The sequence below is a fragment of the Anguilla rostrata genome, chromosome 4 (assembly GCF_018555375.3).
Source record: "Anguilla rostrata isolate EN2019 chromosome 4, ASM1855537v3, whole genome shotgun sequence".
NCBI lineage: Eukaryota > Metazoa > Chordata > Actinopteri > Anguilliformes > Anguillidae > Anguilla > Anguilla rostrata.
Genome location: NC_057936.1, coordinates 56,476,244 through 56,499,146, shown reverse-complemented (window position 1 = coordinate 56,499,146; position 22,903 = coordinate 56,476,244). Strand labels below are relative to the sequence as shown.

Here is a 22,903-nt window from a genome sequence, read left to right as displayed (position 1 = left end):
GTTCAGTCTATTGCAAAGGATTAGACGTTTTGCTGTTACATGAGTCAAGTAGCAGGGCATTGTTCTGGAGTCCTGAAATGAGGGAATTATTTAAATGTATTACCTAAATGTAGGCTGTGTGTGCCATGGACCTCTACTGTTGTGCATAGAACAATGTCAGCGCCAGATTAAGGCTGAATGAACGCAATAAAAAACCACCAAACTAATGCTTATTCTTTTGGGCTCCCAAGGTCCTTAACACTTTTTGTTGTTACTTTGTGAATACAATTATGTGTGACTCAGCATGAATTTGAAATCAGTGATTTGGCGTGCAGATCAATTTTAGTATGCCAATGTAGTACATTATTGGTATATGTGATCAATTTGCCTTTATATGTTAATGATTTTCAACCCATTCTGGGCATGTTTCCAATTAGATTAGTCTGTGGAGCGTCACTCCAGATTAATCGAACCACTCCCTCCCACTCCGCATTTTATTGTAATCACATTGCGCTCAACCATGCGCTCTTTCCTGATCTGTACATCAAGAGGATGACTGGTTGTACCATTGGATTGTATCCACTGTGACCACTCCACAGATTATACTGATCTACGATTTTGCGTAGAATTTTGCGCTGTGTTACGCCTTCACAACGGCATTGTCGTGTTTCAAATGCAGCAATTTCTCTAGCTAGTTATTGTGGAAATTCAGACTAACTGGATGATGTTATCCATAATGTTAGTGATTTAGCATTTCTTTAATCATTCTGCAAATACATATATAGCAACATACACGTAGTCAGAACTAGCGCAAGCTGTAAACACACTCATCTCCACATAACGTTAACGCATAACAGTAGTTGATCTCTAGCTGGTTAGCTAGCCTAGCTATGTCTCGGTTCAAAAGAGACGGCAAAATTGATTCTAGGGCTGGATTTAAAACGCAAATACAAGAATCCCCAGTACCCCGTGGATTATTAAATGCAGCAAGAAAGAGTGGTCAACTAAATCTCACCGGGCGAGGTTTAACTGTAGGTAAGGTGGTTTAAAACTAGTCTAGTGTCCAACAGGAGGGTGTTGGCGTAGCTTTATGGTATCTATCGATAGCTAGCTACACAGTAAAGTTACTGAATCTAGGTAACCAGCGAATATATCGATACATCTCGATACAACTATTATAGACTCGATCTAGTCTAGCTAAATTACGGTAAGGTCTGTTATTTTCTCAGTTGTAGAACCTACCGTTAAACAGTGTAGCTAGCCTATAGCTATACGTTCCTGAATTTATTAAATTAAGTAAACGTAAAGCTACGTTGCTGGCCGAGTGGACACCAGAAGTAGACTAGTGTAACTTAAGGTTAAGAGTTCAGTTATCTAGCTAGTTGACTTAGCTGGACCGTAGAACGGAATTTTAACCAGATGAAAGAGCCCCCAGTTAGTTGTCCGTCCACGTAATATATAGCGATGACAAGAGCCAGTGGTTATCTAACGTTACATTAGGTAGACTAGGCGATCACTGACTTTATGTAGCGACTGTTAGCAAGCTTGCTATTTTCCTTTGACATTGTTTGTCTGAGGCGACTGTTCAGAGACCAATTGCGTAAATTGTTTATTTCTATATCGTTATGTAGATTATCTAATGTGTCCTGCTTTTTAGTGCCAGAGAGCGTATGGAGGCTGAATGTAGACACACCAGAGGAAGCGCAGCAGAACCTATCTTTTGGAGGCAGCGACCGCTGGTGGGAGCAGACGGATCTAACCAAGTTGCTGCTGTCTTCAAACAAGTTGAATAGTCTGTCCGAAGATATCAGACTTTTTCCTGCTCTTGTTGTTTTAGATGTGGGTATCAGGTTTCGTTATTTACCGATGTTTTGACGTTGAAATTGGACACAAAGTAATGATTCACGTGGCCATTTTGTGGTGATGAAAGAAAACCAAAGCAAAGATCACAAGTTATACAACTACGACGAGGACGCTTGTTGTACCCTTGAGGATGTTACCTCGTAACTGTCTTGTTAACCTGTTTCAGTAAATGTTCTGTAACGGTAATATTCAGGTTGATGGTGAAAGTTGTGCATGTAACCTTCCGCTATACAACATTTGACCCAAAATATAAGATACTAATACTGAGCATCACTGCAACGAATAGTATTTTATAATATTATTATTATTATAAACTGAATGAGCACCAAAAAAAAAAAAACTGACCTAATTTATTTTTCTTTCTTTACATATTTTCAAGGTCCATGACAATCAACTTACTACTCTACCAAAATCAATTGGAGAGCTGGAAAACCTTCAAAAACTCAATCTGAGGTATTTTAGGATTTCATGTACTTTTCCTGGCTGGTACATATCTGAACCAGTGTACATGACCTATTGATGGGCATATAACCGAGTGCCTTCCTTACTCTTATTTAATGCAACTATTTTTAAAAATAGTTCTAATACTTTTGTCGCCCCACAGCTCTTTTAGTATAGCAGAGTTGGAAAGTTAGAGATGTAATGTCCGTCTTTCTCAGTTCTTTTAGAAATAACTTAATCTAAAGAGTATTTTTCTTGTCATCTGTGTGCAGCCATAATAAACTGAAGGAGCTACCTGAGGAGGTATGGCTTCTGAAGAACCTCCGAAGTTTGCAGCTACAGCAGAATCTACTGGAAGAACTTTCAGATGGAATGGGTCAGCTGACAAATTTGGATGATATTGTGAGTTTCATGCACTTTTTTGGATTTAAATTCCAGCAAGTCAGTAATGATACACTAATGGTGTCTTCATTCTTTGAATATTGAAATTAATATAAGGATACTCTCCTGACATGTAAATGGATTAATGGAGATTGCATTTGGGATGAAGTCATATAATATATCATTGTGTGGATTGAAGGATCTTTCCAACAATGAGATGACAACTCTCCCTGAAAGGTTGGGCAATCTGACTAACCTTGTGAAGCTCAACGTGTCTTACAACAAGCTAAAGAGCCTTCCCCTTGGAATCAGTGGCTTGAAAAGTAAGTCCCCACAATATACAGGACCTCAACAGAAAAAAAGTTTGATTCAGAACATGCCTTGTCTGTGTATATTACATTAGTGTTTACTGGCAGTGCATACATATGTCAAATGTTATACATTTACAGGTATGTTTCAGTTTCTGATCTGAAGCCAATATATTGTATTTGATGGGATGCAGTGCTTTTAGTGCAACAACAAAGCAACAGATGGAAAACGGGACCTAATATACCTAAAGTTTGTAGTGTGACAGTACATAGTAAGCACAGAGAAATGCTATGTATTAGATATACATCAAGAGAATGAATGAATGGCTTGTAGCAATGAGGTGTGCCTTACATCTAAATATAACATTTTCTGTTTCAAATTCTATCCAAACCCTCGTGGACATCTCTTGGTGAAATTTAAACTTGTATTTTGAGTCAGTTTCCACAAAGAGTAGAATGGGACAATATTTCTCTGAAAATGCAAGCACACATTTAAGGTCAGTTTCATCTTTTAAAAAACTTTTTTGTGGCAGAAAACTAACATTTCAGTTGGTACCAAGTTTATAGCTTGATTTGTCATAAGTGCAAAATGTGATTCTTTTTTGCTATCAATTTGTACGAAGAGCAAAATTTTGACCAGCGCGCTGAGAACAGAAACTGAAAACATGACTATAATGTCTGACAAGCATTTTCCCTTGAGGCCATACAGAGCTTGCCCTACTTGTAACCCCAGTTTGATGCAGTGAAATCCTGCAGGGTTGAAGCTGCTGGACTGCACCCAGAATCAGCTGGAAAGTGTTCCTCCTGTCTTGGCTAACATGGCCTCCCTGGAACAGCTTTACTTGCGGCACAACAAATTGTGCTGTCTCCCTGAGTTACCATCCTGCCAAACCCTCAAGGTATGTCAGGGACATCAAGCTGCCTTATCAATGGTCAAGTCCTTAGTTTAAATGCTTGTGATATCTGATTGCATCTACACGACATACATGGCTGTGTACTTGATTTTATGCACCTGTTTGCAATGGATGTGGTAGCCAAACCCCATAATTAGAAGGGGTGTCCGCACACTTTTGGTCATGTAGTGTCTTGTCTGGTCTAACAGTGTTGTAGATGTTACCAGGTCTGAAAAGGGAGTGTGAATGGCATTTATCTTGCTTTATTACATGGTTTTGTTGAATGCTTGGTTTTTTTTGGCCACTTCAGGCATTCCATGACCAAGTATTTTTGAATAATGACTGCTGCTATGGGTAACAGATTGCTGTGACTTGGAACACTTTTTGTATCACCCTTCAGAAAGACGTGCAGTTATTTTTAAAATGAAGACATTGCTCCTCTATTGACTTGCCTCGTATCTTACTCCAGTACTCCCACATAGGTGTATACTGTCTACGAGAACACAATGGAAAATTAGTTTCATATTGATTGCAATTATTTGGACTAATAAAATCACTCTTCACTGCAGATCACTAGTGTAACAGTTGCAAATATAGTCAGTGAACTGTATTCTCTTTTCTGTGATTAAGTTCTGATTCAGGTCATTAGCAGAAATGAAGTTGGTAGGTTTTTGAAAGCCAATGAATCTTGAGTTTCTTATTTCAGGAGCTCCACCTTGGAAACAATCAGATTGAGGTTCTGGGGGCAGAACACCTGAATCACCTCAGTGCCCTGAGTATCCTGGAGCTGAGAGACAATAAGGTGAAGAACCTGCCTGATGAAATCAACCTACTCCAAGACTTGGAGCGTCTTGATCTAGCCAACAATGACATAAGCAGGTATTTATGTAAAAAAGCTAAAAAGATCCAGATTTTAAATTATTTAAATGTACCTTGATATGCATGTGTATTGGGATTTTGTAAAATTTTCCTTTAATTTAGAGTCTTTGAACTTGATGTCCTTTAAAGGCATTATCTGAAAATAAAGCAAAAATGCTCCCTTTCCCTGGACCTTTCAGTTTGTAGACAATGTATGTGCTGAGATAAGTAGAAATTTGATTTAAAGAGTGGTGATGAACCTGCTTTATTTATGACCGCAAGAGCGGGGGGGTTATTCATGTTTTGCGGTTTTCTGCATCACTCAGCCTGCCATGTGCCCTGGGCAAGATGCCCAAGCTGAAGATCCTGTCCCTGGAAGGCAATCCTCTGAGAGCAATCCGCAGGGACCTCCTTACGGTGGGTAAAAACATGGTACCTGTTTAGCCAACTAGCTCTTAATACATTTGAGCTGTCAGTGGAAGTTAAATAAGAATGGAATACTTTCTTTGTCTTTGGATGCTGATAATCCCCCCCCCTCCCCCATTTTATTTGTTTTACAGAAAGGCACCAATGAACTTCTGAAATATTTGAGGAGCCGCATTGAAGGTACAGCAACAAAGATCAATTTTAATAATGTAACCACAGTCAGGAAGCAAATTTGCCTGCTTGTAACATAAAATGTTTCTTACAGACAATAAACATAAAAATGAATGCGACATTCAGTAAGTTTGCTAAATACATCTCAGCATTGGCCTACAATGAAAGGTGTTTATTTAATGTGCTATTGGCTAGAAGCAGAGGCGCACATTCAGTCTGTGGACATTGTCATTATTTCTGGTGGAACTCCTGAAAATGGTAATCCTTCAATGTAATATAGGTAGAGGGTCCTGCCAACATGCGACTTGCCAAATTTCCTTCCTGCCAACCATGTTATGAGTTTCTTTTTTCCCAACTCCATACTGGATCTAAATAAAGAAAAGACGAGTCTGTTGTTGACTCAGCAGTCACAACAGAAGGGCAATCAATATGTAATCATATTGGATTTTTGAGGAGTTAAATGGCTTACTTGCCAGATGTGGGAACCAAAGCCTGGTCTTTGCAGTGCAGCAGTATTACCTCATCGTCAAAAGGCCAGGCTCCTTGGTGAGAGGGACTATGTAGCTACATTGCTTTTCCTAGCAACATCACCCTGACTGACAAGATGTGGTCACTATGCTAATGCTGCTAGCAGTGACGTCACATTTCCTGGTAATCGGAATGAACATGTAATGTTGGTGCACTGCTGTGAACCATCTGTGAACTACTTCTTCAACTATTTTTTAATGGGGTCAGATTCTGCTTATTAAAATAACTTAAATCTTAAACTATTGTAACCCCATTGTTGAGAAAGGTAAGAAAACCACCATTGTAATTTAGCTCTTCATCAGGTTTTGTGAAATGTCAGCTCTTTCTGGGGGTTTTAAATAAATGTGTTTTCCAAATTCATTTTCATATTTAGAACCCCCAGAGGATCTCTCCAAAGATGCTCCCAAAACTGCGATGACTCTTCCAAGTCAAGCCAAGATCAACGTACATGCGATTAGGACCCTGAAGGCCTTAAACTACAGGTACATTAGCATCATTTGGCTAAATCTGAAATCAGTTCTTCATTAGGCAGTGAATTTGAAGTTGCAGAGGTAATTTACTGCATTTCAGGAAAGAAGGAAAGGCTATAATTTTCTTGGCACTTGTCTTGTAGTGGTTCAGATGTTTTGTTAATTTTTATCTCATCAGCGAGAAACAGGAAGCATCCATCCCTGATGAGGTGTTTGACATGGTTGACGGTAGTGCCATTACCTCTGTGAACTTCAGCAAGAACCTTCTGACTGCACTGCCACCCAGGTATCCAGCTCTGTCGTTATGTGTAACATCACACCTTGGCAGTTGGACATTTCAGAGCACTTACATACTGCATAATCACTGACTTGATGCTGTAAAATGAACTGCAATTAAGTCTAGGCCTTGTGATGAGGCCTTGTCCTCATTCAAATTGTATATAATGATGGCTTGTTTGTTAATGGGGCTCTCCTTCATTTCAGGATTGCGGAGCTGAAGGACACCCTCACTGACATCAACTTGGGTTTCAACAAGCTGACCAGCATCCCAGCAGATTTCTGTGTTCTGAAGTGGCTGGTGCAGATTGACCTGAGGTATAGTGCCAACTGCGCAAGATCACACAGCATACGGAGTCAAGGATGAAAGAAAGTCGATATGCTGTATGGCAGCGATGATTGTCATTACACTTAAAAAAACATTCGGTAACCGTCAATACGGTTTATCGCCGAACCGTCGATATGGTTTATCGCCACATGTTTGGGTTAAAAAAAACCCAAAATACCCATAGGTATGGATTTCAGCAGAACCTCTTATCCAGAACATCTTACACAGATTACATTTAATTTTTCTTTTTTGCACATACAATCCCATTTATACAGCTGGATATCCTAACTGAGCCAATTCAGGTTAAGTACTTAGCTCGAAGTAAAAGTATTACACAGAAATGAGATGGGTATTCTGAAATGTAATCATGTCAAACAAGTATGTCTATATCCTGTTCTTTATTACTCTTACCTCAGGAACAATCTTTTGACATCACTGCCTTTGGAACTTGAGGCCTTGACAAACCTACGGACCATCATACTGTCTTTCAACAGGTTAGGAGCCTACAGTATTGAGTCATTTATTTGCATGGCAGGTTGACACCCTAGTTTAATTCACTGAGCAAATCAGCGATATTGTTATTAAACACTTTTTAATATTACAGGTTTAAGGTATTTCCAGATGTGCTGTACAGGCTTTACAGCCTTGAAGCCATTTTAATGTGCAGCAACCAGGTGGGCAGCATCGACGCAGCCCAGCTAAAGGGGCTGGAAAAGTTGTCCTCTCTGGACCTGCAGAACAATGACATCATGCAGGTGCCCCCGGAGCTGGGCAACTGCACCAGCCTGAGGTAGGAACTGCTCTCTACTGCTGCTTCCTGCAGCAGGAATATGTCCCTATGTCTACAGCAGTATGTGTGAGTGAGTGGTGGAGTATGAGGAAATGGGGATGGGGGTTTATAGGTGGCAAGGATACGCGTGCTTAACGGGGTAGTGTAGGACGATGAGAAGGGGCATTTGCTTCCTTCTTCACTGACCGTCTCTTCCCGGTCTTCCGCAGGGCCCTCATGCTTGATGGAAACCCTTCCCGCAATCCTAGGGCGGCCATCTTGGCCAAAGGAACTGACGCCGTGCTTGAATACCTCCGAAGTAGAATTCCTACTTAATCGAAGCGCTAGAGAACACCAAACCTTTGGTCAACTAACAAATGCCACAGCACTTAGTCTAAATATAATCTGAAAAACGTTCTCACGTGACGTGTGGGTTGGGTGGTTTTGATTCACTGTGATTTAAATGTATCAGAATACTGTCATTGCTACACAGGATGCTCATGTTGATTTTGTCAACTCACAATATTTTTTGGATAAAAATGTAAGTGGTACATTAAATTGTTAAGTATCTTGAAAAGCTGTGCCCAAGTACAAGCTTCACATATCACTCAATACTTTCAACATGTACAGGCTGCACTTGGTCTAAAGGTGTTGGGACCAAGTCACCAAGACTTCTGACAGCTCTTATTTTATAATGTCAAAACTGTTTTTCTAATCTAGTATTTCTGTGACAGTGAGCAGGTGGGCCATCTTGTGACACAAGCAAAATATTTTGATTGTTTTGTTATATGTATTAGTTAAGTGGCTCGCATGCTTTTCTACTTTGGTTCCCCACTGTGCAGAACTGATGACATTCGACCTCAATAATCGAATAATCTGGCATATCAGAAATCAGATCTGATCTGGAATAATTTGGAGTAAATCAAAGCAGCAATTTCCTTTCAGGAGTGAAATTGTGCTAATTTCAGATTCAACTACTTTTGGTACCAATTTTCTTTTGTGCTATACAATTTGTGTTGCCCAACTTGGGGGTTGCACTAATTAAGTGTAATTAATGTTTTAATTTTCACTTTATCATCTTTATTTGATACATTTGAAGTTTTAAAGTTCAAATGCATGTCAAACTTGTATTGTTTTTCACATTCAAAACTGCAGTGGCTTTTATGAATCAAATGTGCAACTCAGGGTTTGTTATTAAAGGTTAAGTTATTAAACAGTAAGTGCTAGTTTAAAAATGAAACTTTATTTTCATCTTATACACCCGGTCAAATCAAGTATTTAAATTAAATTTCAGATTCAAATGTCTGGGTACTTCTGTCCAGGATAATTGAACCTTTCTTCCACCCATCACTCAGTAGAAGTACTTGTATACTGTCATAATAAGGAGTATTTTTTGGTCCTACATTTTCTAATTAGGAGCTTTCATTATATTATTTATACATTCATAAATGATCATCTAAAAAATCATCTTTTAACTTGGAAAATATGAACTGAAGAAAATTGTCATGATATATGAATACAAAGTCTCACCTTGTGCAATAAAAATTAAATTGGTGAAATTTAGAGTCCTCTACTTTTGGCACAGATTTCACTCTATAAAGTATGCTAATTTTATACTGGCAATCCATTCTCATGGACAACCTTTACTGGCTCCCCATCATTTTGTACTTTTACAGTTTTTTTTCTACAAATGGTGTTGCATTGATTTCTACTGAGCTGTGATTTACTACTTGTTATTATACAATATATTAATATAGAACACTATTGTGGCACTTTTTCTAACTGTTCAGCTTTACCAGCCACTTCTGACCATGAGTCATTTTTTATATGCTTGTGTTAGAGCACAACAATGGCTTGAATTTTAATGTACCACTTTCATGAACACAAAAACACTTGTGAAAGCATGCCAACTAATAGTGCCAAAATGCACTGTGATTTTCTGTACCAGTTGCAGTTAGTACACACTGGTATCTGTTAGTTGATCGGGGAATGTTTGAACACGACATGATCTAGGATGTCAACATATGACACCAATAAAGATTGATCAGATTTCAAATCGCACACTTGTCAGATTATTACAGCATTAAGAGGGAGGTGGTTTTGCACACTACTAGAAAAACTGGAGTCATAGTATTTTCATCATTTCCACTGGTGAAACTTTCAGCAAGGCTGATGAGCAGTCAGATCAGAAGTTCAAGCTCCTTATAGACAGGCAATTATAGAATATATAGAATTACATTAATGGATATCAAAAATGTTCATATACATGATTCATTGGGGTGCACAGAGACCAGTCAGAACAAATATTTAACAATAAAGTGACATTTTTATTATTTGTACAATAGACTTTCATACATTATTCAAAACACTCCTTAAATACTGAAAAAATGTACTTCCAAAGCCGAAAATGGCTCTGTTATTTGCTGCACAGCATTTTATATTTCCATAATTTTTATTAAAAGTCATCTTAAATATATACAGATAGCATCTGCAAAATGCATTCTAGACACAGAATATATACTTAACCAATTACATGTCTTTGTGTCAATACAGAACTAAAACTGGAAGGATTAAACTTGCATGTGCAAATCAATAAACAGGATAATAAATTCGCACAAAATTTGTCCAACTAAACAATACATTTTAAAAGTTGAAATTACTTTTTTTTGCACAAAAAAAGAAGAAGCAGCATTCAAGTCCAGTAAGTCTTCATACTGCAGAAGCTTGGAGTACATTCACAATCTATGAATTATTTAAATTTTCATTCACAATTATTTACATCGATACTGCAAGAAGACAGAAAAGTACCATGTATTTGTTTTTCATATTTAGTTATATTTTTGACACATACAAAAATGACCATTTTATTCATATACATATATATATTTTTATAACACAAATTCACACATTACTGTAGAAATAAACTTTACATGTCAGATACTATATCTTTTCTGCATCATTTCCTGAATACATTTTGTCCTTCCATACTTATAAAAGTTCACAATTTGAGCAAAGCTAAGTATATCAATATATTAGAAATAATTACAAGAAAACGTTTAGTAAAAAAAAAAAAAAGAAATTATATCAAACTTCCTATTGGTTTATGTCACATTTTCTAACTCTGAAATGAACTTTTTCCAAATTTGGTTGATGGTAGCTCACTACCTTATGCCAACTTAGCCAGGCACAAATCAGCCAAGGTCTTTTCATATGCTGTCTTTCAGTGCTTAGATTTGCTCAAAAATGCCACATTAAATGCTACATTTGTTTCCATTTTTAAAAATTGGGAAAAGTTTTCAGGATTCTTTTGTGATTCTGTTATTGTGGCACAAATGTTCGCAATACTAATAATCTTTGCACACTAAAGACCATTGTTTTTCAAGTTTGAGATATACGTTTCATAAAACTGTTTAATACATCACTTAAAAACCAAAATGTCCAACACAAAGACAAATATAAAAGAAAGCATGCTGTAACAGCTTTGAATGGAAATCCACTCATCTGCTTCACTGAAATGCCTATGTGGTGGGCTTTGAGAGTGAATTAATGTCAACGTTTTTAATGTCCTAATTGCAGAACAGCAGTTCTAATTGCTAGAACTAATTCTATTGCTACTTCAGCATTAACAATATCGGCTGACTTAAAAATGTGGAATATGAAGGTAACAGATCATCTACTGAGCAAAATAATCTGAAGTACACTTTATAAACACAAAAAGCAAGATGACAACTTGTGATATATGGAAATTGTTGCACTTCGAATAAACTGCCATATTTAGACATGGCTTTGTGAGACTTCTTGCTTTTGCGCACATCTGGATTCTGAATCCAGGCCCTGTTTCCATTTCTAAGAGAAGTCCACTGAAACAGTGGGGCGGACCTCTGTTGCACAGACCCATTTAAACAAACTGAGTACGAGCATTGTGACCTCCATGGAACACTGTTCAGAAGACTGCAGATAGATCTTTTTCATCTGAAACACGGTATAATAGGAGCGCTTTGCTTTCAATCTAATTAGCCCACGCATATTGACAAATGCAACACAGCGTTGTGACATTTTCAAATCTGCATGAACTGTGTTAACTTAAAAGTGGCATTAGTGATGTTATTCTCCAATGCAGTGTATCAGAAAATAAAGACTCTGACACTAAAAACTCCATAATGCCATAATGTCTGAGTTTTGCCATGCACAGCTAATTGCAGTGTTAAAAATGTATTGCCTATGAACCTTAAAAATGGGGGGGGGACAGGTTTTATGATCTTCATTGGAGAGGAACATATTATTTTTGGAGCAGATTAATTTTTTTTCCTTTAGGTTTTGGAATATGTAGCAGCTTTGGTGTGCATAATGAAAGAGTGCCATTTCACAGCTGTCTATAGAACTGTGAACTTTACCTGACAGGTGATACTACTACAGTGAATCTTATACCCGTTCATCATATAGGTACCACCACGAAAATAAGAGACAACTGACAAAGAATGAGGTCATTAAAAACACAAATGTTTTATGTTTGTGTATTATAAAGTACCCCAGTGCTCTTATTAATCTAAATATAGACATCTTAGGGATTTAAAACGATGCAGCTGAACTCGTCAGTGGGGCTACCAGCAGATGGTGCTGCTTGGCAGTATAATGATTATTTGTTCTGGTAAGGGTATTGCTTTGGTTTCTAAATTTCCAGCTCTGTAAGTGCAATCCAGATCTCATCACTAATCTTAAATATCTAATACAGTGACTTAATGCACTGATCAATGCAAGTACTACATTTTAAATAAACAGAAAATGCAAAGAAATGTGGGGTATAACCATTTTAAAATTATATATTTCTGAATGTATTTTTTTATTTATTTAATGTACCTAAAGGTCACCAAAGGAAACTGATTGTTTCACAAATTATATAAAATTCTTTCCGATAGCATTCTTCACTCAGGCCTCAACTTTTAATTTTGTCTTTATATTAATATTTATATTTACAAAAGGCATATACAGCGTTGAGGCAGTGTTTATGGTGAGTGTAATTCCTAAGGAGCTAGTGTGCTTTCATGCTCTAAATCGAAATGAACAACTACAAAAAAAGGAAATAATATCTATTAAAAATTAAACAAAATAAACAACAAAAAAAAAACATCTGCACCAATCTACAGCCTCAGGCTGATAGATATAAATGAATTTCAGTCACATAAACATAAAATTTAAACACATTTGTGTCCTTTATATCCATTTGTAACATAAGATATGTCTCCTATTTTACATTTGGCACAAGTATTTGCCATTGGTCCAGCAATTGGCAAACGTTTCTGTTCCTAAATAAAAACAGGTTTGGACAAAGTGTACATATTTCAGTGTTCATTCTGTGTGAGAAGTCATGGTGTAATATAAAAATATTTAGGTTGTGCTCTCCCTCAAAACTACCAAGTCCACAGTTTTCTGGAAATTCTTCAGTAGAGAGACAGCGGTTTCGTGTTCCATGTGTAAAAAACTATGTCCATTGGCCTGCAATGCAAAAACGAAGCACATGGTGAACAGGTGTGGAGAGGGAGGAGTGGGGGGGCAGGGCGAGCAGTGCAGGAGGCGCAGAGAGACTGGGAACAGGCCTAGCTTACTGGAGCTAAGGAAACACAACACCGTCAATGAAGGAGAGAGAAAGAGAGAGCGACACAGGAAGGAGGAGTCATGCTGTAAAGGAGAGAGAAGGGGAAGAAGCTGGAATTTAGAGATCTGCTTTTCAGCGCACACTTCCATCTGTGGAGAGAGCAGAGAGGAGCCTGGTCCCGCAGGCTACGGCATGGGAGTGGGGCTCTACTAGCGCACATTTAAAGCGACACAGAAGCCAGACACGCCAATGACAACAGGGAGTGATCAAACTCCTGTGGTCATTTTAGCATAGAAAACCTGATTCACATAGAACATGGTGCTGGGTGTTTTGTACTGAAAGCAAAGATGAACACTGTCTAAATGGCAGATTTACATGCACCATGCATTTTGCTCACAAAGCCACCACTCTCAAGGTAAATCAGCTACAGTGCCAATCTACTATCCATGCTGATGCTTATGCTTTAAGTATCCTCCACTTGCATAAGGACACAATTAAAATTAAGAACTATCCACTTGAGAGCAGGGGACAAGATGGCTATGTAGATAAATCTTATTCATACAACTTCCCACACAACGGTGCTCTTCTCAGCCCCTCTAAAGATGTGAGCTGAGAGTGATAGAGTGAGTGAGACAGTGCACACGCTGAGCAAGCTGCTCTGTAAGAATGATACACCTGTATGGACAGTATCATGCAGTGGAGGTGGGGTGTTGACCCTTGACCCTCAACAATAAAATGTAGCAACATTTTACTGCCTTCAGGAGGAGTGGGAGTAAAATGTACAAAGGATAAGCCAGGGACACACAGGGACATCTGAGACTAATGAAACACAACATTAACAAGGACAAGAAACTCCAGCATCACTCGAGTTGCACTGCAATGTGGAAAATGTGGAAGACTACTGATATAAAAGCTCTCTTAATAATGTTCTAATGTACTGGTCACATTTTAGATGACTCAATACTTGACAAAAAGACAGCTTTCTTGCTGGAAACCATTCGGTTCTGTTTCTTTGACGTCAGTGGGGCTACTATTTTCGACCCAGTGAAACATAGAACATGGATTGCACAATGAAGTGTCTGACTGAAGAACAACTCAGACATACTGGCAGTGTGACCAACACCAAAACAACAGAGCACGTTCCGTAAATGCACATATAACCAGAGTCAAATGGCACATGCAAAGCCTCTACTGGCGATGTTGTGGAGAGCGCGTGGTCACAAAGGTGTGAGCAGTGTGCAGTGATGGAGAACGCCGTTACCTTCAGAATTTTGTCTCCAGGTTGAAGCACGCTGAAGGCAGGTCCATCAGGCTGTACCCTAGTAACAAAGATACCCTATAAGTCAAAAGCGATATGAGGTTAGGAACCAGATGGTAAAGATGGTTTAGAATCTTTGCCTTTCAAATATGGAAAAATATAAGTTGTTAAATGCTTTAAGTAAAAATGTAGCTACACTACTTGTAGTTAAACTATAAGATTGTGTCCAGTTAGAGAGACCTACAGAAATATATTGAAAACATAAACCTTGTTTCAACTGATTGTTATGAATGTGATAGAAAAAACATTAATGGATAGTTAAAATAAAAATACCCGCACTGCCTTTACTTACAGGGCTTCTCCAATTTACTGTAAAGCTTTTTTTTAAGTGCGAAGTTATTATTGTGAATTTTTGGCTCAATCTGGTTAAATCATATATATAGTGTACTGCATCTGGCAAGGCAGAGATTGTAAGAGCACCAATCTTTGAAGTGACCTCAGCAAATACATACACTTAACTTTCCCATTTACTCTGAAGTAATATAATCAATACAGTTATATCCTTTTAGTTGTGTATGTATTTCCTGTTCAACCATCTTTTGACACAAATAAAATATGTGAGGGGTTGACTCATGTGAGTCAATACCTCATAACAATGGCAAGCTACGACTTCAAGGAAAAACAAATAGAAAAGTTGGAAAGTCACAAAACATTTCTAATGGCCACTTCTAATACTCCAAAATTCAAAATAATGTAGGAGTAGTCACATTACATGTGCACATTTCTTTTACTCTCATGGTAATAATAAAATACCTCAGAAATATTACCAGTGATTTCAGAAAGATATGGCAAATTATGGTGCAATATGAAGTACAGTAATTCAAATAAATGTAAAAAATAAATTTAAAGTAAGTATATTATCCACATGACAAAGTATCAATGTAACCATCAGGAAAGTGAATTTTAAACAGCAATTCATTTCATTTGAATCTATAGATTGCACACAAAAGCTGTTCAGCAAATAGGATGATTATCAGTTCAAGTGGAACATGTGTTTGGATGGAAGAATGCAAAGAAAATATACAGAAATATTAATGTAAAGCTGTCAATGGTAAACTACACAATGAGGCCAAAATGAATTAAATCTATATACATACAAACTACTAAACTAACACATGGTTATCTTATACATGGATAAAGCACATCTACAAATAACAGCCAGAAAAGCATTGCCCACACAAGTCTTTATAATGAGATTCAGTATGATTCATGTTCCTGAGGAAACCAGACGATTATTGAGCTTTTTCAAAGGCAAACTGTTTTGATTAACATTTCTTCTTTGACCTCTTTTTACTGGTCTAATTTGTTATTTTCACTATACAGTTTTACCAGTGGTACTTTGCTATTTTTAAAAAATCTACCTATACTGTTTTTGTCTCATCCAGTACATACAGTAAAAAACAGCAAGGGAAAGGGGTTTTAATTATGTACCCATTTTAAAACCCCAATTTCCTTAGAAAGACATGATCTCATGTTCAAAATATCACATAACACACTCTTATTGATTTGACCCTGTTAAACAATGTCAAACGATCCCTTTCCATTTTGACAAAATATTGTGCTTAAAATGCTAATGTAGGCAGTGCATGAAGTGACATTTAAAAGTCAAGATGAAAGGCATCACGTGTAATTTCACGGGCTTTATTGTTCACAATTGATATTTCATTGAAGAGAACATGGTTTACACAGGTCCTCATGTTTTACTTCATGAGACAAATTTCAAAGTTTTCCATTTATTTTTTGTGTACAGATACTTTTTAAGCTCGTGTTAAAGAGAATTGCTTCTCAGTGCAGAGGGTCCATCTTTTCTTATCTGCAGTAATCACGCTGGTCCTGTTCCCCTTCAAATAGGGAGTAGCTTATTCTGTGCAACAATTAGCTTCACTAGCCCTCCTTTGGGGTGTCAAAATATGCCCTCTTTGTCAGATGATGGGGATCACTTCTCTTGTGTTTGTAGTTAGCTCACATTTTGATTTCACTTGACATGACATGACTTGAGTCGGTTACTACAGAACAAAAATAATTTTTTGCATGAATTATTCGATAACATTTGGTATCTGCAATTATTTATGCAGAACTGCCAATGGACAGTAGATCTATCAACATGTGGTAATAATAATTTAATTGTGAACGATGCAACATAATCACATTGTTATTATGGCAATCTACAATCAAATCTGAAAAAAAATACAATAAAAACTATACATAGGCTGCGATGTATATTTCAATATCTATGTATCGATATGCAGTAACTGTATCTATATCTGTTTTTATATAACTTCATGTATCTTCATACATTTTTTTATCCCCAGAAATGTCAGCAACATAGCTAACACTTCCATGAGAAAATATCACTATGGGTGAAGTTAGATGTAAAATTAACTAATTATTTGTTAAGGCCTTGCTTTGAATCTTGACTCCACTGCAAGCAAGAACAATGAAAGTTCAAAGGTAATAGACTCAACTAGGGAGCAATACCATACTTAGCATCAGCAGCAGCAGCAGCAGGCGTTTCCATGGCAACTCTTAAGTGAGACCTACTTATTCTGTTTTCTCCAGAAAAAAAAAAACTACATAAAACAACATTACATCATTGCTGAAATATGGAAATTAGAAAAGATATAGCCATGAAGATTAAAAGAATAAGCCTTATGTAATTTGTAGGCAAATGCAAGGGCAAAAATGTGTGTCCCTTTATAGGAACATAAGGAAGAAGCAGCAGTCTTACCATGTCTGATGGCTTGAAGGGGTTTCCCTGCCCACTTATTCCCCCTGAGATGCTGAAACCGAGGCCAGGGTTCTTCTCTATGCGCACACAGAACTGTCAGAGAACACAACACAGAGACAACGCCGTAGTACCACAGAGAAATGCCACCAGACTGCTATGAAAGCTGCTCCCATAATATAGCTCTACCACAAAATAATAGATGGCTAAAAAGTGTTTGCACAAATTTGCATGCAAATATATCATTGATTCTACTCTATGCCTGGGAATCTGCTGTTTGATGAGTGAATGACCAAAAACCTGATCAGAGCCAATTACCTGTGATAATATCATATTTGGTTGGTATATTGCTTGGAATGCAACTCAGCTCCTTTGATGGGTCCAAAGCCTGTGGTGGGGGACCTATAGTCTAATGTGATCTCCTCTGATGGGTCTAAAGTCTGTGGTGGAGGACCCATAGTCTAATGTGATCTCCTCTGATGGGTCTAAAGTCTGTGGTGGGGGAACCATAGTCTAATGTGATCTCCTCTGATGGGCCTAAAGTCTGCGGTGGGGGACCCATAGTCTAATGTGATCTCCTCTGATGGTCTAAAGTCTGTGGTGGTGAACCCATAGTCTAATAGCTGTGTGATAGCTGGACTGCTTCTCACCTGCTCCTGGTATCCATCCATGCTCTTCTGCCCTTTGGTCTGAATGAGGCAGCGTGCACTCTGAGGACGAGGGCTGGTGGCCGAGATGGGCATGGGCAGTGGCGACTGGTACTGCTGGATGGAGATCTTGTTGATGGCCCCCTCGTACTGCTGCTCGCGGGCAGAGCGGTGCGGGGGCGTGGCCGACGCTGAGGTCACGATCATTGTCTGTGTTTGGTTGGGGTGGCCACCTGCCTGTGGGTAATTCAACCCGTTAGGCAAAGAGTCAGGAAGCTGCAAAAACGCAAACGTTACGTCTTACACACGATGGCCAACAGACAGACCACAGGTGAATGGTGGTGGTCGGGGTTTCTACTGCATGCTGGAGAGGAAACATGGAAGTTCACTCAACTCTCTCCTTTCCTGCTTTTACCTCAGGCAGTCAGTGAAAATATTCTACTGTGAAGTACATTTTCAATTTTTCATATCAGGTATAGCACTCAGACGATCTTCTAAATTTAAGGTGGAATAATATACTATTTGTCCTTGTAATCTGTAACATTGTAATATTGCACAGGTTGTTTATACATTTTATGCAGCTGTGCAAAACTCATAAGCATATAAGTGTGCTTTCAACACGGCAAAAAATGATGCCCCACATGTACTGCAGTACTGCCTTAATTCCAAAAGGAAATTACCCATTGCTTTATTTATTCTAAAGGAAACTGCTGAGAAAGAAGAGCAAGTTTTAACTGAGGCACAAATGTGAAAATGCTCACAGCCAAGCAAAAATCACACCAACATTGACAGACTGGGGTTGCCAGGGAAACTAAGCAAGAATGAAACACTGTTCAAATGAACGGGGACGGACAGCAATTATTCCTGACATTTAAAAAAAAAGACAAGATCATAAAGGCTATGTGCAAAAGAAATAAGACAAGAATCCATATAAACATGCCCTTACAACAAACTATGTGCAACAAGCCTATTCAGAAAAAATAACGTGGTTATTAAACATGAGGACATAAAGACAACACAAAATGTAATGTTTTATTTAACGGTGAAAGTACAATTAAGGCATTTAAAAAAAAACTAAAGAGCACATACAAATCATATTTCACATAAGCATTTCTTCAGTTGATTTATGCTATGGGTATACATTCATCCAAATTTAAAGCTTTGTGTAAATGGGATGCCGTAAAGTTACATTTAATGAATAAATATACAAATTGAAACATAATGAAATCATACCATATAAACTAATAACATGAACATATGCTGAAATGGATAGATACATAATCAAATTCATCTCAATATGGGAAAACAGATAAGGCACACAATAAAATTAATATGACAGATAATAAAATGGATCTACCATATAATGAACAAAATATGCCATATACTGAAATGGGAATGGCATACAGTGACAGTAAAATGATAGGACATATAACCAAAGCAATACGCATTGTGCCTGAATGCGAGTAGTAATCTAATGATCTTTCCAAAAGACACATGGGTAAATCAGCCCATCATGTCTGCTAAATGAGGTAATGAGCACTATGCCTGCCCACACACAGTGCCCTCATTCAGCTCCCAGTGATATATGAGTTTAATGAAGGCCACTTTATTTCCCATTTGAACTGTGAACATGATGGATTCTCTCACCATCACTGGCATTATTTTCTGGAGTTTGGCCAGTTCCTTTCTTTTTGCTACTATATATATATATATCGTCTAATTACTAGGTTTGGCTACTTCCACTTCAGCCATATCCATTGCTAACAGGTGCATAAAATCAAGCATACGGCCATGCAATGTCAATAGGCAATTATTGCCAGTAGAATAGGTCGTACTGAAGACCTCAATGACTTTCAACGTGGCACTGTCATAGGATGCCACTTTTCCAACAAATCAGTTCATCAAGTTTATGCCCTGCTAGAGCTGCCTCGGTGAACTGTAAGTGCTGTTATTGTGAAGTAGAAATGTCTCAGAATGGTGTAAAGCACACCGTCATTGGACTCTGGAGAAGTGGAAACGCGTTCTCTGGAGTGATGAATCAAGCTTCACTATCTGGCAGTTTGATGGATGAATCTGGGTTTGTTGAATCCCTGGAGAATGCTACCTGCCCGAATGCATAGTGCCAACTGTAATGTTTGGTGCAGGAGGAATAATGGCCTGGGGCTATTTTTCATGGTTTGGGCTAGGCCCCTTAGTTCCAGTGACCTCAACCCCATCCAACACCTCTGGGATCAATTGGAAAACCAACGGCGAGCCAGGCCTAATCACCCAATCAGAGCCTGACCTCACTAATGCTCTTCAGGCTGAATGAAAGCAAATCCCTGCAGCAATTCTCCAGAATCTAGTATAAAGCCTTCCAAGAATAGTGGAGGTTGTTACAGCAGCAAAGGGTGGACCAACTCCATATTAATGCCCATAATTCTGGATGAGGTGTCCACAAACTTTAGGTCATGCAATATTTAAATATACATATGAAAAAGCCTTTTATTGGTGTCAACAAAGGGGAAAAAAGCTTTAATGTCCACTGGAACCCACCCTTCTTTCCAATTTTCTAAATAGCCTGCTAGATTTGAAATGTGAATTAGCAAAGCCTATTCACTCCAGTCATTATATATCCACAATAGCTTCACAGGAATGACATGCTCTTGCTATTTTATAACATTACAGCAGCAGAGCAGTCACAGTCCATTGCTACAGTAATGAGAACTGGCTTGGCAATGGCGATACAGATGACTGGTTTCCCAGTGCCTGTACAAACCCAGGTATGCTTACCTTTTTGATGATATTATCTGGGGGTACGTCCCTCCTGCCCAGCGAGTATGGGGCCCATTGGCTGGTGGGAGAAACCTCCTCCTGACCATTATCTAAGATATTGCTCTGCTGCGAAGGGGTCTAGTGGGAGACGAGAAGAACAGAGGTCAGATGGTCATACGAAGCGCCTTAGTGCAGCCTGTGTTCTCTGTAGCTCAGGCTTCATGTTTCATTTCTGCTATGGCTGACACTGGTTATGATGGTAATCACTGATACCTACTCAGGTTCATCAAGACACAGGCGTTTGAGCCCTTCAGGCCAGTATAATACAGAAACGGGAGTCCACAGGTCACATTTACAACCTGATCCCATCTGATGTGCTGTCAGTTTTCTACTTTTTTCAACTTGCAATCAAATTGCTGTGTGGAAAAAAACTCAGTACTAAAAGTAATTCTGGGTATGTTTGGCTGCAGTGAAACAATATTAAAGCTAAGCTTTTAGACATCACAATACTAGCCCAAATTCCCAAATATGTAGCCAAAATTCCTTTCCACTCTATCTGCATCAATAAGCTTATTTTAACAATCAAAAATCTTGTATTTTAATATAATGTAATTGTTGCCTATCCCCATATCCTCTTGATTGTAAGCCACACAGAGAGGGTACAGGAACTCCCTCATATTCCCAAACAATAGCAGATGAGGTTTAGAGTTACCAATGATGCAGAGGGACAGTAACTTTCACAGTGACCTTGAACACAGTGGAGCAGACATTATACGGTACATCACTCCAGTTGACACACAAGCTGCAGACGTGGAATACAGACACTTTGATATTTTAGACAACAGTAAGCAGGACAGAGGCCTCTCAAGATAAAATGGGCTTGGTTTTCTGTGTTGTGCCAAAATATTGATGGGAAGGTTGTTTTTTTTGCTCGGTTGGGCACATCTCATCATCAGAGATGAATGTGTTATTGGACTTTTCTTACTTCGTGGGACAATTTAAAATTTCCTATAGGTCAGCAGTGAACTCATTATCACTCTGTTGTTCTGTGTATGACCTTGGCTGAATTATTGATCTCATAATCTCAGTGAGCAGGTTAAGAAACAGGAAGCTTAGCAGGTGTAATATTACATAAGTGTGGCTTTCCCTAAAAAAGTTAAAAGGATGAATTGAAGCACATGTGTGATTCCTATGGCATTCTATTCATAATTTATTTTGGCAGGCTAGCCACGCTACCCAAATATCATGCAGAGTGTTGATAGGCCTGGAACAATAAGTAAACTGAATAATCTCTAGAAGGCCTCAGTTACTTCTAGTGTCATTCAGAAAATGTTATAAATCGGGTGCTGGCAAGTTGGGTGGTCTTGTACACATATTTATGAAAACTTAGCAAAATGTAAAATCAATAATACTTTTACTTGTTGTGTAGCTGCTATCATTAAGTAAATAAATTTAAAAAAAACATCTACTGACTCATTCAAATGGGCTGAGGTACTATAATGTAATTAATGTAAGAACACTATATAAGTCAAAACCACTGCTCCTTATTAGTGTAGCAACGTGTTTTGGTGAGTGTGCTGTTGCATTTGTGGTTCATACTCACATATGGAAGAGGTAGCCACTGTGTCGTTTGGTTTTCATGCTTTGCGTTATTGTAAAAGTTTATTGTCATGCTTCTGCTGGCATGCGGTGCAGCATAGCGTCCAGAATACAGCATGCCGAAGTTTACTGTGTTGTGCTTAAGGACAGCACTCTGATTGGAGGGAAACAACCACGTGGCATGAGTGAATGGGTGAAGGCGGACAAAGAGGTCAGAAGCAGCTGCTTTAGTTAACTGGATTGCATCACACACACTGCGTAGCTGCAACAGAGTGAGCTTGACAAACAGCAACAACAATACATATTTACTAAAAACACAGACCACACGCTAATACATAATACATAATATAATACTAGCAATAAAAAAATCACAATTGCCATATAAATATAAAATATACAAATACCAAAATAAATTGCAAACAAAATATTAAATAAATAATTACAGAAATAGCACACATATTTGTACTGTGAATACAAGAAACAATGACAATAAGAATAAAATCATAAGCAATGATGTTTTAGAATATTCAAAATACTTACCCTCCACACATAAATAAAAGCCATAGATACATTACA

General features: G+C 38.1%; 2 protein-coding genes across 19 annotated transcripts in view; one reads left to right on the top strand and one right to left on the bottom strand.

The window, feature by feature from the left end:
• Nucleotides 1–509: 509 nt before the first annotated feature.
• On the top strand, nt 510–9,747 carry lrrc40 (leucine rich repeat containing 40). 2 transcript variants are annotated; one of them, XM_064333371.1, is made up of 15 exons: nt 510–1,014; nt 1,637–1,818; nt 2,222–2,295; nt 2,556–2,685; nt 2,864–2,987; nt 3,729–3,871; nt 4,572–4,744; nt 5,050–5,140; nt 5,284–5,329; nt 6,231–6,330; nt 6,497–6,604; nt 6,802–6,912; nt 7,339–7,416; nt 7,527–7,712; nt 7,922–9,747. In XM_064333371.1, the coding sequence occupies exons 1-15, from the start codon at nt 870–872 to the stop codon at nt 8,025–8,027; spliced, it is 1,797 nt and encodes a 598-aa protein (XP_064189441.1). In that variant the 5' UTR covers nt 510–869; the 3' UTR covers nt 8,028–9,747. The 2 variants fall into 2 exon arrangements, with proteins under 2 accessions (XP_064189441.1, XP_064189440.1); XM_064333370.1 differs by having other exon boundaries at nt 6,222–6,330.
• A 250-nt stretch (nt 9,748–9,997) lies between these two features.
• lrrc7 (leucine rich repeat containing 7) overlaps nt 9,998–22,903 on the bottom strand; it is a 134,479-nt gene continuing 121,573 nt past the window's right edge. For 6 of the 17 annotated variants that reach the window (XM_064333354.1, XM_064333355.1, XM_064333358.1 and 3 more), the window contains 5 exons: nt 22,332–22,481; nt 20,747–20,866; nt 17,978–18,250; nt 17,331–17,423; nt 9,998–14,620 (listed from right to left, as the gene is read on the bottom strand). In XM_064333354.1, coding sequence (XP_064189424.1) covers nt 14,315–14,620; nt 17,331–17,423; nt 17,978–18,250; nt 20,747–20,866; nt 22,332–22,481 — 942 coding nt within the window. In that variant the 3' untranslated portion in view covers nt 9,998–14,314. Of the gene's footprint in view, nt 14,621–16,229; nt 16,609–17,330; nt 17,424–17,977; nt 18,251–20,746; nt 20,867–22,331; nt 22,482–22,903 lie in introns of those variants that run through there. The other 11 variants (XM_064333368.1, XM_064333359.1, XM_064333362.1 and 8 more) reach the window with 8 other exon arrangements.

What these genes read in the sequence shown, in the direction of transcription:
- lrrc40 (XM_064333370.1), top strand. Translation starts at nt 870, where the DNA reads ATGTCTCGGTTCAAAAGAGACGGCAAAATTGATTCTAGGGCTGGATTT. An exon ending in CTGCTCTTGTTGTTTTAGAT is followed by an intron (nt 1,819 to 2,221) that starts GTGGGTATCAGG and finishes CATATTTTCAAG; the next exon opens with GTCCATGACAATCAACTTAC. An exon ending in TGGAATCAGTGGCTTGAAAA is followed by an intron (nt 2,988 to 3,728) that starts GTAAGTCCCCAC and finishes GAAATCCTGCAG; the next exon opens with GGTTGAAGCTGCTGGACTGC.